The sequence below is a fragment of the Melampsora larici-populina genome (genome assembly GCF_000204055.1).
Source record: "Melampsora larici-populina 98AG31 unplaced genomic scaffold MELLAscaffold_2, whole genome shotgun sequence".
NCBI classification, from domain to species: domain Eukaryota; kingdom Fungi; phylum Basidiomycota; class Pucciniomycetes; order Pucciniales; family Melampsoraceae; genus Melampsora; species Melampsora laricis-populina.
Genome location: NW_006768766.1, coordinates 2125454 through 2142340, shown reverse-complemented (window position 1 = coordinate 2142340; position 16887 = coordinate 2125454). Strand labels below are relative to the sequence as shown.

The 16887-nt window shown below is 38.8% G+C and overlaps 4 protein-coding genes across 4 annotated transcripts; 2 read left to right on the top strand and 2 right to left on the bottom strand.

Annotated features, from left to right (window-relative positions):
• Window positions 1-987: 987 nt before the first annotated feature.
• Window positions 988-3064, top strand: MELLADRAFT_115093 (uncharacterized protein; the record flags this gene model as incomplete). Its single annotated transcript, XM_007404624.1, has 5 exons — window positions 988-1789; window positions 1940-2186; window positions 2263-2501; window positions 2586-2634; window positions 2738-3064. 5 exons carry the CDS (start codon window positions 1056-1058, stop codon window positions 2885-2887), a joined length of 1419 nt encoding a protein of 472 aa, XP_007404686.1.
• Window positions 3065-4642: 1578 nt separating this feature from the next.
• MELLADRAFT_32805 (uncharacterized protein) lies at window positions 4643-5902 on the bottom strand (the record flags this gene model as incomplete). Its single annotated transcript, XM_007404309.1, has 5 exons — window positions 4643-5116; window positions 5156-5248; window positions 5314-5454; window positions 5517-5740; window positions 5812-5902. 5 exons carry the CDS (start codon window positions 5900-5902, stop codon window positions 4643-4645), a joined length of 1023 nt encoding a protein of 340 aa, XP_007404371.1.
• A 1601-nt stretch (window positions 5903-7503) lies between these two features.
• On the top strand, window positions 7504-8592 carry MELLADRAFT_70661 (uncharacterized protein; the record flags this gene model as incomplete). Its single annotated transcript, XM_007404625.1, has 3 exons — window positions 7504-7884; window positions 8009-8218; window positions 8365-8592. Coding segments are annotated over 3 exons (705 nt in total), but the record flags the coding sequence as incomplete, so codon positions are not given.
• Window positions 8593-15418: 6826 nt separating this feature from the next.
• On the bottom strand, window positions 15419-16022 carry MELLADRAFT_101873 (uncharacterized protein; the record flags this gene model as incomplete). The annotated part of the gene is made up of 3 exons (XM_007404308.1): window positions 15419-15484; window positions 15552-15753; window positions 15790-16022. 3 exons carry the CDS (start codon window positions 16020-16022, stop codon window positions 15419-15421), a joined length of 501 nt encoding a protein of 166 aa, XP_007404370.1.
• Window positions 16023-16887: the final 865 nt, after the last annotated feature.

The following is a 16887-nucleotide window of genomic DNA, read 5'->3' as shown; positions in this document are numbered from 1 at the left end:
TTTGGCTTTTATGAATTTTTTCCATTTATCCTTCACAATTAAAAGACAATTTGGAGTTGTGTACTGTAAATAATAGTGGTACATGTATTTTCACATCTTGGCACATACCATATTAATATGGCCAGTTAAATTTCTTGTTAGGATAGGTTTAGAAACATGATGTGGAGCAGTGCGTCATTGCTTATGGTTACTATGAAGTATTCTATGTTTGCAAGGGTTTTAAGTTACAGTGCGTTGTTTTGGAAAAATTCACAATGTTGTAAGAGTTCCCTTCTCGCATATTCTCTAGTAAGCAAAATGTATTCTTTCCCTGGGCCACGCAAAATATATGTGCGTGAGTAATTTTGAGGTTGCCAGAGATGAGAAATGCAACCCACTGGTCAATCACTCATCAACTTTGGGCGGTGGAACACAGTCAGAACGCGGAGGCGGAGCGTCGATCTCCAGTTTTTTAAGCTAGAACATATGCCAAGTGGGCTCATAGTCAACAAATAGATTTGCTATCACTGAAGTGTTTGCGACCACTTACTTCGTTAAAAATGAACCACTCCCAGACCTTGGCCCCACCAGTAGCATAAAGGATTGCTTTAATCATCTTGAGCAGCTTGAAACCCAGGGATACAATCGACGGTCCACCGGCGCCCCATTCCGCACGATACGGTTTGAGTTGAGTATGACGAGGTTTGAAAAGCGAAAACAGGTATTCAAAGACCTTCATCTTCCGTTTGATGATATGGTTGTATATCTCGATCGTACGTCCGCGTGCAAACTTATCCGAGCGAGTGGACTTCGATAAGTTTGATCACAGCACAAATTTCAAATCAAATTATGCATACCATTTTGGACCGACTACGCCCGAATTTTCAAAATGGAGATCGGGAGACGCAGACCGGTATCAGGGCTTTATGTAACAGTGAAGGTTTGAAAGGGAAAGTGAATTGAGCAATCTTCAAACTGAATTCCCCGAATGATGCAATCTAAATCCGCAAGAAAACTCTAAACCGAAAGAATTGAACTAAGAAGAAGACGAAGAAGAAGCAGAAGAAGAAGAAGAGATGAACTCAAATTCAGCATCACATTCTATTAGAACAAACATCCAAAGCCATCAAGACAATCAGCACCATGAAGATCCAATTGAGAGTAATCTTGAAATCATAAATCAAGAAAAGAAGAAGAAATGGTTTGAAAGGATTGGATCGATTTTAATATTTATCATAGTTTTAATTTCTTATGTAACTCAATCTGAATTATCACAAATCATACAAATTCAAAATGATTATCAAAAACCTTATCTTTTACTTTATTTAACTCATTCTAGTTATCTTTTTATTTTACCTTTACATCTTTTAATCATTCGACTTTTCAAATCAAAACATCAATTCACTCATCCTGATGCTTTATCAACAAGTACAATTAGGAATTCGATTTTAAATGATCTGGTCCAATTGAAATCCATTTTTGTTGACCAATATCGATTTGAAGATTTGAATGATCAGATAAACCGTCCTGTGGATTTGGACGATGGCAATCTTGATGAACTAGAAAATGATAATGATAATGAAGAAATCAGAAGAATTAACCGAAGCAAGAATGCATTAAATCTAAATCCAATCCAATCATTTAAATCCAATTTACCATTACGTAGGTTTTTGATCAGATCAATACAACTTACCTTCTTAATAGCTTTACCTTCTTTATCTTGGTTCGCCTCAGTTTCTTTGATCGATTTAACTTCAGTCACTGCAATTTATAATACAAATGCATTCTTTGCTTATTTATTTGCTATATGGTTTTTAAAAACCGAATTCATTTCAATCAAAAAAATCATTTCGGTTTTGATTTCCTTTTTTGGTGTTTTGATTATTACTTTTTCGAATCCAATCTCAAACACTAATACTCATCCCGTCATAAACCCACCAAACCTTCCTGATCATCACAGTCCTTCTCCATCTACTGCTGCTCCACCCACTCATCGTTTGTTAGGTACCGCTTTAGCTTTGCTTGGTAGCTTAACTTATGCTGGCTATGAAGTTTGGTATAAAAAACTCATCTCTTTACCTGATCCTAAACTTCTTAAACAATCTCTCGCTTCTTTTTCTACAAAAGCTATCATTTCAAATTCCTCTGAAGCTGAACGTCATTCAAGAGATCAAGAAGAATCAACTGGTTTATTATCTTTATCAGAGGTATTTCCTTTCTCATCTCTTTACCCTGACAGACCCATTTAAACCTAATGACCCCATCAATCTTTTCAAAAAATAGTCACAAACAGAAAGATCAAAACCTGAGATTGATTTAATCAACAGATCACTGACGGTAACACCTCAAAACATCTTACTTCATGCAAATTTCATTACTTCTTCAATTGGCTTTTTCACTTTAACTTTACTTTGGATTCCAATTCCATTTTTACATTTCTTTAAAATGGAAATTTTTGAATTACCTTCTGATACAAAACTCATTTTTCTGATTCTTGGGATGATTTCAATGGGTGTGATCTTGTGAGTGGTCATTTTTGTACTCCTTTGGTACTAGGTAGTTCTTTGAAAACTGATCAATTGAATCTTTCTTTTTCTTTTTTTCAGTAATGCAGGCTTTATGGTATTATTAGGTCTATGGGGTCCAGTAGTAGCAGTTCAGTCATTTTTTCCCTCTCTAAATCCTATCATCATCATCAAATTTCTTTCTTTTTACTAATTTGATTCTTTTTTCTCTCCTTCTTTTCAATATTCCAAAGTCTGTAGGAAATTTATGTACTTTAGTTTTAGTAGCCATTTCAGATTTGATTTTACTTCCAAATTATCATTTAAATTTATCAATTTCAATAGGTTGTATTTTAATCTCCACTGCATTTATTGTACTTGTAATTGATCTTTTTCATAAATAAAATCATCTTTAACTTCATCTGATTCTACCTTTGAATTTTGTTATTGTTGTTGTGTTTTTACAAGACTTTGAGGTTTTTTTTTCTTTGAATCTACAAAAAAGTCAATAATCATCTTGCATATTTTTTATATTCTCTTTTTTAGTACAGATCATATACAATTTAATATTATTAGAATTCACAGTGAAGCAAGTTAGAATATGCTCTGCTTTTTAGGTTCAATTTAGATGACAGTCATAGAGGACTGACAAATTTCAGGTATCAAATCAATGACTCCCACAATGAATCATTGGAATCTTAAATATATTGTTTGCCTAAATGAAGTACATAAGAAGTGTTAGTTGACTAATCAGATATACGAAGGCAGCAAGATTGACTATATTTGAGGAGGCAGTCATCATGAAAGACAATCAAAGTATTGGTTCTTTCATTCTTGAAAATTGAAATGAATCAAAAAGATCCAAAACCTTATCACAGCTTACAAAGCATGACACAATCATGAGTTTGAAGATGGTTCTGGATAAAAAGTGTTAGTTTTCAAGCATAGTTGTGCACTGTGATAAATAAGTCTCTTGTACACTACAACACAACTTGTTTGACTGGCCTTCCCAATTCATGTAAACATACATCATGATTTGTTGCATAATCCAGTATTTTGACTGTTATGTTTCAAAAAAAAGCTTTCTTTTCATTCATTCATGTTCTTTATAAACCACATATTATCTCAGAACCATGTTCTTCAAACACCTTTCATTTCTTTCATATTTTGCTGATCAAGCTGGTATCTGATCTTAATGATGGAGTTGAATCCTTTTATAAGTTACATTCACTCAAAGTCCTAGGATCCAAATTGACTTTTGTTCCTTACCTCTCAACTTTCAAAGCTTCAACTTCCCAATTACCCTATATTTCCTCAACTCACTTCCGCCAAGCATGACCAAAAGGGTTCAAGAAAAATCAAAGCTGATGTGGTTATAATTCAGTCACATCACTGAAATCAAGTATATCAACCATGAGAGTTGAGGAATAAGTTTCAGTTTGAATCCTAGTACTTTCAATGGTGTAATGAAGGGTAGCCAAACCAGCTTGGACTTTGTTTGATCCCTTTTGGGCATGTTTGGCAGGAGTGGGTTGAGGAACAATGATGTTGTCAAATTAATCAATTAAGACAGGTGAAGAAGAAAGAAAGTCTGAATCCCAGGAATTCAAGTGATAGCCCTTCACCAGACGCCAAATCAGCTGGCCTTTTCTTGAAAGTCTTTCGGCCATATAGTCAGAATTTGATTGACCTCATGCTCAAGTTTTAGTATGTACCATGGACATTGCTTAGCTGCACTGGAAGAGCTTGTTTCATCATGCTTTAATCTTCCGGGATGATATGTAGATGTATAATCCATGGCTTCTTGCAAAAAGTGGGAGCATTGTTCCTCTACTTCTCATCAAGAATTGATAATGTATGCAATTGCTTGGTCGTAATGAGTAGAAGAATTGATGGATGCTACACATTGATAAAGCTAAGACAGAGTATTGGTAATTTTTAAACACTAATATATTGAAAAGTTTGAGAAGTTTCTCAGTTTATATGATTTTCGAGCTGTCAGATATTTTTGCGTAAAAAGTGATGTGTATCAGTTGCAAGTCTTGAATGGATGCAAGTAAAAAAGAAAGCACCAACAAGTTTCTACATATTATTCTTTGGTTCGTCGTCATCCACTCTTGAATATCTCTTCAACTATTTTTCACCATAAGATCAAGATATCATGAAGGTTGAGATGATTCTTTTCGTTCAAGACTGGCAATCTTGGCTTTCACTCGATCCACAATTTTATAATAAGCTTGAGTAGCTAAACTATCAGGAAATTCTTCTAACCAATCTTGACCGAAATCGCAACTTTTCCCAATTTTTGAATCTAATGGAATCTTACCCAAAAGATCTAATCCTTCTTCTCTACATAATCTTTCAGCTCCACCTGTTGTAGGTAAAAAAATCTCAGAAGCTCCATTACAATTTCCACAAATAAAACCTGACATGTTTTCGACTACTCCTAAGATCGGAATTGATGTTTTTCGACAAAATGAAATGATTCTTCTGACATCTTGAATTGCTACTTCTTGTGGTGTAGTAAGAACGATGGCACCAGTAATACCGGATTCTTTGAGATAACTAGCTATAGAAAGGTGTTCATCGGATGTTCCAGGTGGTGTGTCGATGACCATGAATTCTATTTGCTCCTTATGACCTTCGCCATCGATATCGGGCTCTCCAGTTACCCAATCAACGTCTTTCAAGAATTGTTTGATCATCCCGTTCTTCTTGGGCCCTCGCCATATAACGGCTGAGTCTGTACTAGGAAGCATGAAACCCTGCAAAATTATGATTTAGAAAGGATGACTGAATGTTCGATGATGGGAAGCACTGCTGTACTCACAATCGACATTACGCAGAGGTTATCAGTGACATAGAGCGGAGACCAACCGCTTGAAGTAGAATGTAATCGATGTACATCGGGAGATAATCCAAGCATTAACGGAAGTGAGGGACCAGTGATATCGATATCAAGAAGCGCAGTCTATAAATCAATTCAAAATATAAGTGAATCTTCATTACTTGAATCTGATCTCAATCACTAACATTATCACCATCACCACTAAGCGCCCAACCTAATCCAACACTAAAAGTACTCTTACCAACTCCACCTTTACCAGATAAGACTAAAATCTTATGTTTTACATTCTTTAATCTATCTTTAATTGCAGGTAAATCTGGATCAGGTCCTTTAGGTTGAGATTGACAAATCGATTGATTTGCGCAACCTGAACATGCTGAAGCAAGTCCAGCTTGTGTTGATTCGGTTCCTAAAGATAGTTTACAAAATCATGAAGATTAGATTCAAAGAGTTTTAATTTGAGATTAGTTTTAAACTTACCTGGACAATGCTCGGGTGCATTTTCGGGGACTGTAGAAGGTAAGAGAGTGGCGGGAGTTGAAGGAAGTTCTTGTTCGTTGTTTGATGACATCTTGAGTATCTTGATATTTTGATTTGCTTGATTGAATGTTCACTATTGAATGATATCAGAGGTGTCTTTCAGGTTTGTCAAGGTAAACAGAACGGCAATTACGGAAGCCCTGAGCGTGGGGTCCGCCAACCCTCTTAAACACATACATACAACTACCGCCTACTACATACATCCAACGTCACATCTCATATGCCCATCACCAATTTGAGCCACCTCTCCGTCAACGCCTCTTCGACTCACCTGCTGCTCACGATCTCATTCCACTCGACCTCAAGCTGTATTTCCGATATCGTCCATCCTGCTCCAGAAGTCACGTGCAAATACCAATCCTCACTCAAAACATGATAACCCAATGGATGGGTTTCAAGATTAACATGGTGGCAAAATGATATCAAGGGAATCGGGGTGCTTTTTGCTGTGATGACTCTTCTAGACTCGCTGTAGATTACCCAATGAGGACGATCACATTACTGGCTCGACCTCGCGATATCACAAAGGATAACCACCCCTGCTGGTCTCGACTTGAGGCAAAACGTTCAACGGGCGAAATGCAGATGTCCGAACTTGAATTTTTTGCTCGTTTGAACGCCAGCTACACAATTGAGACTCGACGTGCGGAACTTCCTACATCAAAGGCAACCCCATGTATTCCAATCTGGATCGCCTGCGATTGGTAGCTAACAGGCAATCTGTCAAGAAGGTGAACAGGACGATGAAACGTTGACTGGGGAGCAGTAAAGGGATTTGGTCAACCAACCTGTTTGGATCTTTATGGTAAGGTGATCAGCTTGATTGAAGGAAGGTAAATTTTCATGTTCAACTTCAACACTCAGTTGCTTTGGCCCATTTCAAATTTGCGCATTCACTACATAACTCAGTCTTTTGATAAAATCACTACATCCAAGGTGGGGCTCAGTTTGAAGGTCAGGAAGTGTTGATGTGGCTTGAACCAGCCTCTAGCTCCATAGATGTTGGCTGTGATTGCAGGCTAGACTTTCTCGAATCATCTCTCAATAATGATTACAATCTTTTTCAAAAACTGTCTCATCAAGTGGTGTCTCTAGCTGTTGAATTTTGTCATAGAGAATTATAAGTTTAACCTTAGTCAATAATTGTTCATTGTTGAAAACCCAGCTTGCGAGCTTTGCTGTAGAATGTTTGTTTTTGCTGTTTTCTACAATTTTAGTGATTATAAGTGAAATGAAAAAGAGAAAGGCGTTCGAAGTTGAACAGAGGTAGTGAATTTGATATCGTTGGGGTTAGTTGAATCAAAGTCTTGCTCTATCGTCCAAGGGTGAGCTCAATGCGCAAAGAGATGGGGATGGATGGAGATGAAGAAGCCTCTACATATGTAGGCCGAGTCGAATTGGTGCGCCAAACGCGTGGAAGCACCACAGAAATGGGTTGAATTTGATTTTAGAGATGTTGAAGTTTGAAGTGGTGAGCTTTTGAGCGGTGGTGTTGTGTATGTGTTTAAGAGGGTTGGCGGACCCCGCCAATGGCAAATTGAATTTCACTGATACCTTCACATTGATACTCCGACCCGGCCCGGAGCTGGCTCAGATGGGCTATCCGGTAAACCATTCATTTTGCACTTCCTTGGGGGTTCTAGCTTTAAAAACCTTGTTGACCGAGTTCCTTACGCTCCAATCATCTTTCTATCATCTATCTATCCACTCTATACGACATTGCATCGATTACAAAAAGTTAACTCCATGGGAACCCAGAACATAGATCACAATCAGTTGTTTGATCAAGTTCATGGTGATTTGGATTCACTCGACTGTCGTGCTTTGAAGGATGTCCTTAACGACGACAGATGTAGTGAAGAGATCGTTCAACTGATCACTCGCAACAATACTGCCTCTAACTCCGGGAGCTCGAGAGCACCGCATATTGTCAGTATGGATCATACCGCACATAGCTTTGATCAGCCTAAAATTATTGGCAAGCCGCAATCAAAATCCCACTCATATCACCATGTTAGTCTTCAATTTTATCGTCATCGGAGACCTATCTTTTTAAATCCGGCACTTGGTTCCGTTTAGCTCCTCGGATTATGCTTGCAGACCACTAACAGACTTTTTAATTATCTGTCTGCCGTAGAAACCGACCTCAAGCTTCAAAGTAGTCCAGTCATCCCATCCTGGACCTCATCGTCGACCTAAGGCTGCAGCTCGAAAAGAAGAAAACGAAAGATGGTCGGAAAATGTACAGAAAGCTAGCGAAAGAAGGGCCATGGATAGTTTAAATATTATACATTGGGTCACTGTCTTGAGTGAAAACAAAGTGGATCGAAAGACTCTCAAGGATGCTGTTGCGTAAAGCCTTTCAATCATTTTCTATTTTCGGCTCGAAGAATGATAAATCTCATGATGAATGTGATCATACTAATTCTTGGGAAAAAAATTGCTCAAACACCAATTTATTTTGGTTTTGTACTTTTTCATCTTTTCCTGCAGGCAAAACATCTCAAACCGGCTGATTATCGGGAAGATGTAATCATCGAAAGACATTCGAGTGGACTTTGCGGTTATCCATTATGTGATAAATCTCCAAGAAGGCCCTATACGAACTCTGATCTACCTCAACTTCAGATTTGCCTTTCACGTCGCAAGTTACTCGATGTCAAGCAATCGGGTCAATTTTGTAGTACGACTTGTCTCAAGCGAAGTGAATGGTATGAAAAGAGTGTATTAGGTCGTGAACCGGATTGGGCAAAGGCTCATAATCATCGATTTGGAATTGGTGTTCAGGGTATGCTGAATGATCAAGACGATCTTAAATTGTTGGAAGAGATTGAAGAAGAACAAGCTACGATCTCATCATCTGCCTCGACCTCAACCATGAAACAAACTCCAGGAGTTTTGGACGAGTTATTGGCGCCTCTTATGAAAAGTTCGGCTAAACAAGACCTGGAACATATCCTCGCCTCTCTCACCATCACTGAACACGCACCGATTTCATCTGAACAAGGCTTACCTCTACCACTACCTCCATCTCCACGACAGTCCACTGCAATCAGTATGGAGGATTACACCCCCGCTACGCCCAAGTCGAACCAAACGTCTCGTGATGTGGGATGGGCAGATGACTCGATATCAGATGAAGATGAAGAGATGTTGGAAGCGGAGACGTACGAATCTCTCGGGGAGATCATCAAACAACAATCTGTACTGAGTGATTCGAATGCAGGCTCATATCGACGTAGATATCAAACACGAGCTTTATTAAATGATGGTGATGTTGATAATCCGATGAGATGTGGATGGGACTCTGAGGTGGTTTATAATGTTGGATCGGATGAAGATAGGATGGCAATTGATTGGGCTATGAGTTTGAGAGATCAGTTGAGGGATAATGATCAACTTAGGTCCTGAGGAGCCCACAGGTTGAATTTCAAAATGTTGTATTATTATGACCATTCATGATGTCGACCCGGATGATACATCGATCAACCAGATCAAGAAATGTATGTGTTATTGAATTTACTAGAAATTCGTCAGACTGCAACCTCGGCGTTCATGCTCGCAGTCTCCCGTAGTCACCATGACCTAGAGTTTCGCAGAATACATATCTGTATCATTTGGAATAAGGTATGTTTTATTGTGACGAGTTTCATCACGGTTCATCACAATTGCTTGAATTGTCCATGTATTGACTTTTGATCGGGATTCTTGGGCTACAATAGATTTGGTTTGTTGAATGATAAATTGATGCTCTTGATGAATCTCATCAATTCTCTTTGTCTACATAAACTTCCTTCAAGGTATTTTGCCGGCTCCTTGTTTTATTTGATTTACACAGCACAACTTTTCATACAGCGAGTAGCAACATAACCTAGTTGCTTGCCGCCGTGAGTACCAGGAGCTCTAGTCTTGCGTGGTACTCAATGAAAGGGGATGGTCATTTAGGATTCTAATGAGGAAAAGGGTCCCCTTGGTGAGAATAGTAACTTTTCTCAACAATACCTCTTTGCTTCTCCCATATATGTACACATGTTCACAAACCGACTCTCTTTGTGTTTAGCATCGAGATAGGAAAGAACAATTCATGATGGAAGAAGTGATGTATAAGGTCTCATCGGATCGCACGAGGAAGTGCAGATAAATTACCATGAATTCATGCTTCAAACATCCAATCGACATTTGAGTTTTTAATGATCATTCCAGAGGGAGGTCATAATTTCTTTGTTTATACCCTCTACATGGGGGTCAAAGGGAGGTGGTGCGAATACCAGTTTTTCCACGATGGTACAAGCCATTTAGGCTGTCTCCAGACCATAGTTCTCATCTATCCTCTTGGCATTGAGAACCCAAGGTAAGGTTATTTTCAAAGACTATCTGGAGGACGTTGTCCGCGATGAGACAAATATTCAATTCAGTGGACATGCTCTTTGCCATTCTTCAATCCAGCGAAAGTCACCAGAATGGAAAAGTCTTGTGTATTAATGAAAGTTGCAAAGTTGATGAAATAAAAAATTTTGCCCAATCTTGAATGCAGGTCAAAAACTTGTCTGGCTATGCTAGTGACAAACAAAATAGGAAACACAACCAAGTGTGATGGTTTAAAGTCATCTTGAACTACCCCGAAACAGAACTATGTAGATGCAATCATTCGTCAGCCCTCGCCATAAGAGAAAAAGGTTTCCAAGGTCGAAGTGTAAAGAACAGACATGTATAAACCAGGTGCGGCTTCTTTATCGATCATACACTTAACGTCGTGGATAATGACCTCCGCCACTATTGGTAAAGTCACTGTTGGGAGTTTGATGGATTCATTAGCAATTGTAACTACATTACATAGACGCGTAGAGAGGTAAAAAAAACTTACACGAGACCACCGACTGTTGCAGTGTCGGTCGAGGATGTGGTACTTTGCGTACTGTGCCAGTGGTAGCCGCAACAAATCATGAACATAATGTACATGACCAATTTGAAATGTTTTCCAATGAAAGGATGGTTTGAGAGCTTGACTTACATGGTACTTCCAGTCGAAGTGCTGCTCCGAGTCATCAATCTACTGACATAGGGATTGCTAATTTTCACCAAACAACATATATAAAATAAGCTAAATCCAAACAATGCAGTATGGACGAGAAGCAAGTCTTACGTGGCGAGGGGCACTGCAATTGTGATAGCTGAGGTAGAACAAAAATGTAGAGTGGTATCAGAATGAAGTAACGTGAGATTGATTCAAGCCCACATACCTGCAAGTGAAGTGATGACGGTTAATATGATAGAGAAGTGCATGATGTGATTGAGTAGGATTGAGTAAATTAAAAATCAAAGAAGGGATAAGGTCGGAGAGATATAATTCGATAATTCCTCTGTGATTTTGGAGAGCTCAAATGATGGGCTATAAGTAAGGCCGTCATGGCGCAAGAGTCGAGCTTATCTACTCACCCGATCACGAGAGGCTTGGCTCTGCTTGGGTTTTCTATTTTCTTGCTCAGGTAAAAATAGATCCAACTCATACATATATTTGAAGCACGAAAGGCTCGGGGTTCCTTGGGGTTGTAAGGGCTCTTGTCTAGGGTCTCGTGGAGCATTGCTCTTATCACGAGTTTTGTTCTAGTTTTTAAGAGTGATAAAGCTACTTTAATAATTCGATAAGAAAAGAATAAAACAATTGTAAACTAACAACATATATATACATAAACAGTTTGTAACATCTTATCCTAACAACCATATTCACTATAACAACCATTTCCAATCATTCCATCTCTTTTACATTTGATAATATCTCCTAGTAGATTTGAATATTTCTTTACAATATTACAAATCATTACAATAATGATTTTCGTCTACCCTAAAGATTTCCCAACGCTGCTTGATATCCCATCGCATAACGATTATCTAAAAGTTTTGAAGGACATGGAAATTGTGGATATTTGGCGTGAAAATTTAAAAGAAATAAATCTAAATCAGACGAGATGTCTGTTAAGGAAACCCAAGTATCATCTGAAATCGGCCTTCCTAACCACCTTAACAAATATTTGGGAGCTGCTTTGCCTTTCTTTCGATAATCCAAAACTGCTGAAACATGCCTCCAATCATGAGTAGGTGCCACTTGTCCTTCTATACGTCTTTCCGGGGTGACACGACCTCCTACAGAAGGAGATATATATGGTGAGATGAGAGAGGTATTAAAAACGGGATGAAGTCTTGAATAGGTACTGCCCAAATTTAATTTAACCACATTTCTTCCAATCATTTGTACTACAGGAAATGGTCCAATACGACGATAATCTAATTTCGATGAAGGCCTAGCCGTGGTTATATTTTGTCGTGACAACCAGACTAATTCCCCAGGCGAATAAACTGGAGCTTCTCGACTGTGTTTGTTGTACTGATCTGCTTGAGCCTGCTTCGCATGCTTCAAAGATAACAAAAGGTTCAATTGAGTTGCTTCTAAGTGTTCCACAAATTTATCAGCATGTGGAACCCTTGAGAATTCGGTGAAACTATTGGCTCTAGGGTGAAAACCTTGCCAAGAAAAAAATGGAGTAAGATTGGTAGAGGAAGAAGTTGAATTGTTAAAACAAAACTCGGCCATGGGTAATAGTTCAACCCAATCATCTTGTCGATATCCAATAAAATGTCTTAAATATGACTCTAAAACCTGATTCGTCCTCTCTGTTTGTCCATTTGTCTGTGGGTGGAAAGCAGTAGAGGGAGCAGGATGTATACGTAGCTGTCTTTGAACAGAAATCCAGAAGGCCAAAACAAAAGTCGAACCTCGATCTGAAACAATTTTATCAGGAAACCCATGATATCGAAAAAATTGAGATATAAAAAGAGATGCTAATTGGGGAGCGCTCATTGATTCCCGACAAGGGATGAAGTGAGCACCTTTTGAAAAATGGTCTGTGATTACTAAAATGGAATCGCAACCGGATGATATAGGTAACTTAACAATAAAATCGATACCTATCGTGCTCCAAGGCCAATCCGGTATTGCAGACGGGATTAATCTTCCTACTTGATTCTGAGTAGAGCGTTTTGTTCTCTGACATGAATCGCAGCTTCGGACAAAATCAATAATATCTTTACGAACAGTTTTCCAAGCAAAGGTCCTAGTCACTGCACTCAACATATGTGCAAGGCCCGGGTGCCCCATGGAAGTAGAGTCATGAAAAGCTGAAAGAATTTGCTGACGAAGTGTTGGCGGAACAAATAACCGATCACGGAACCACCACAAACCTCCTTGAAAAGTAAAAAATGGAGGCGGAGGCTTAGATCCATCAACATTGTCATATTCCTTATATGAATCAATGAGAAGTTGTCGAGTCGCAGCAGAAGGAATGATAAAAGTGGTATCAATAGAACATACTGAAACACCATCTTTTACCATATATGGCTTCAAAAGAGTCATCCTATTTGATTCATTGGATATAACCTTGTAATCAGGACGTCTTGATAATGGATCTGCAGGATTAATTTTTCCTGGAGTATGAAGAATTTGAAAATGAAAAGAACTGAGATAAGAAGCCCAACGCGCCTGCCTAGGAGTTAACTTTTGAGAGGTCATGAAATAACAAAGATTGGCGTGATCAGAAAATACGGTTACTGGAGTAGGAGTACCAGTTAACCAGGCTCGCCATTCTTCAAAGGCTTCAACAATAATGCCTAATTCCTGATCATGTACCTGCCAATTTCTTTCAGCTGGAGTCAATTTACGAGAAAAAAAAGATACAGGTAAAAGATTACCATCCTTATCCGGCTGAGAGAGTATTGCAGCCATTGCAAAACCTGAACAATCAACTTGTAATGACCTGGGTTTCTCAAAGTCAAAATGGGAAAGAAGAGGAGCAACCGTAAAAGCATGTAGAAGATTTTTGAAAGCATAAAAACACTCAGGATTTGCTAAACCAGTCACTACGTCAGCAGTCTTTTGAGTCAAAGCTGTAAGTGGAGAAGAAATGTCTGAAAATTGATGAATAAAACGACGATAAAAATTGGTAAAACCTAAAAATCTGTAAAGCTGTTTCGAATTCACGGGATAAGGCCAGTCAGCAATGGTTTTCAACTTATTAGGGTCCATTCTCAGTCCAGTGCTAGAGATAACAAAACCTAAAAAGGTAACTTCAGATTGATAAAAGAGACACTTGTCCTGAGATACACGTAATTCATTCTGTTGCAATTTGAGTAAAACTTGCTCTACATGTATCTGGTGTTCTTGACGAGTCTTGGAAAAAATTAAAATATCATCAATATACACAAAGCATGAAATACCTAAAAATTCAGATAAGACAGATTGAATGAAACGTTGAAAACAAGCAGGGCCATTGGCTAATCCAAAAGGCATTACTAGACATTCAAACAAACCCCAGGGGGTTCTAAAAGCAGTCTTCCACTCATCCCCTTCCCTAACACGAATAAAATTGAAAGCGGATTTTAAATCTAATTTAGTAAAATATCTACAGCCAGAAACCTTAGTTAATAAATCTCCTAACAAAGGAATAGGAAATGAGTCACGGATAGTCATTGAATTTAAAGATCTATAATCTACACAAGGTCGGTTTTTCTTCCCAGGAACCTTAACGAAAAAAATTGGAGAAGCAGCCGGAGATGAGGAATGTCGAATATTGCCTTTTGCTAATTGAGTATCGATCCAATCCTTCATCCTTCAAAAGTAAATAGGAACCACCATAAGTTGGCACAGCGCCCTCCTTTAATCAAATTTCCAGATCAAAAGCTGGTCGATGAGGAGGTAAAGTTGTAGGACCCTGCGAATTAAACACATCAGCAAACCTTCTAAACTCCAAAGGAATTGATTTTTCCCAAGAAATTGAAGAGGGAGCGATGAGAGGAGATGACAATATCGAAGAAGATAAAGAGGGAGTGATGAGAGAGGATGAAAATGCTGAAGAAGATAGATTTGATAATGATGCAAAAGACGAATATTCACCAGTTATCTTAGAAAAACTGTGATTAATCGGTGAGTCCAAACGTAAAGAGGGACCACAACCCCCAACCCAACCGTCATGAGAACGCAACCAGTCCATCCCCAAGATTAGATCATAACCACTTAAACTAGTAACGTCTAATGAAATTGATGATTTAAATAAAGAACCTGTGACATCCGAAATTGACAAAACGCCTTTCCAAGAATGCGTCACCAAACCATCCTTTCCTTCAGAACCGTCAAAAGTAACACACTTCAAAGGAAAAGGTCGAAGCGAAAGAGAAAGATCATGTTTTCGAACAAAAGCTTTGTCCACAAAACTGCCAGAAGCTCCCGAGTCCACCAAAGCTTTGGCCGGAAAAACCACACCGTTAACAATAAGATCAACTGATAAAATAAGACGATGATCCATCGTGGATGAGTTCTTGAAATGAATAGCTGAAATAGATGAAATAGTTGGTTCGTCCGAAATACCATCACCCGTCGGATCAAACATAGGACGAGCATCAAGTGAGTCAGTTTGTAAGTTGTCATAATAAGTCAATTGATCGATATTTTGATATTCTGAGAACAAGGCCGCTACTTGCTGAACCGGATCTTGAGTTGCTACCGCTGCTGGAACACCCATCGCTTGCGGAAACCCAGGATGTTGGAGAGGCACTGGACCTTGTACTGAGGGCAAAGTGTATTGAGTCGGAGATAAATTGTACATATGAGGTGGTAGCTGATAAGGCTGAACCGGGACTTGAGCAAAGCCAGCAGACACATCTTGAAAAGATCTAGGAGGAGCTGAAACATGAGGTTGACGATGATTATTTGCACGTTGCATATGTTGAGGTAAAGCTGACACAGCTGAAACTGAAGAAGGTCCTCGAGATTGATGAAAGTTCATAAAAGTTTTGATTTCTTGAGTCGTCTTTGGAGGAGCGTTAGGACACAAACTCTTACCATCCGGAGTTCAATGAGTAGAGTCATACGGCTTTAAACATTTATGGCACATCTTTCGTGCATGACAGAATTTGACAAAAAATTGAAACAAAATTCCATTCGGCAAGGGCGGAAAAGTTGGGCGAGCATTGATAGCGTTAACGTCGACTTCCATAGCGTTTGGATCACGGGGAATCGGGACAATAGGCGGAGATGAAAAGGAACGTTGAACTGGCAAAGATGAACTATTCGCAACCACATGCATTATTTGTTCTGAAGCCATTGTTGCCACCGCTTGCCTTTCCTCCACAGTCTTACACTTAAACCAATCAGGATGTTTAAGCGCTCAATCCTTAACATCTGGACGAAGACCTCCAGTAAATAAATTTTTTAACACCACATTGGAAAGTGAAGCTGAAAGCCATAGAATTAAATCGAGAAATAAATTGTCCAACAGGGAGTTTTCCTTGCTTGAAATTTTGAAGATCCAAAAACAACCTTTCTTCAGCAAACTTATTGCCAAACTTATCTAAAAATTCTTTGAAAAACGAAGCTAAAGAGGTAAGAGGTTCTATCGTGAAAGGAGTTGGTGTGACCAAAAATGCTGATGAGTCCGAAATACCATTTTCGCGATCATTCTGTCTTAGCAAACTTAACCACCAATCATGAGGAGCCGAAGCTAATGGAAAATGACGAGCCACCCAGGTGATTTTTTGATCCTCATTCGCAAAACAAGAAGAAGATGAAAAGAGAGTATCTCGAATTGTAGTGATAAAACCTGGAACCTTTCGAGCATCTCCACTAAAAACAAGATCCGGTAAAGCAGGAGGTTCCGCAGACCGAACTAAAGTCGAAGAATGCCTGACAGAGATTAATTCTTCGTCCAAAACATTGAGAACATCACGTTTCACCGTGGCAAAAGTCGAATCCAAACCTTCTTTAAGTTTCGCATCAAAGTGATCAACAGAAATTTTATTACTGAACTCCGCACGTAAAGCCATCATCACATCATTTTTTGCTCTAATGATAGCATCATTAACTAAAGTTACCACCGCATCTGAAGCACTTGCATTTCTTTCATCAAAGACCTTTGTAACCGACTTATTAAAAGCATCCAAACGGGTTCCAGATAACGATTAACGAATTGT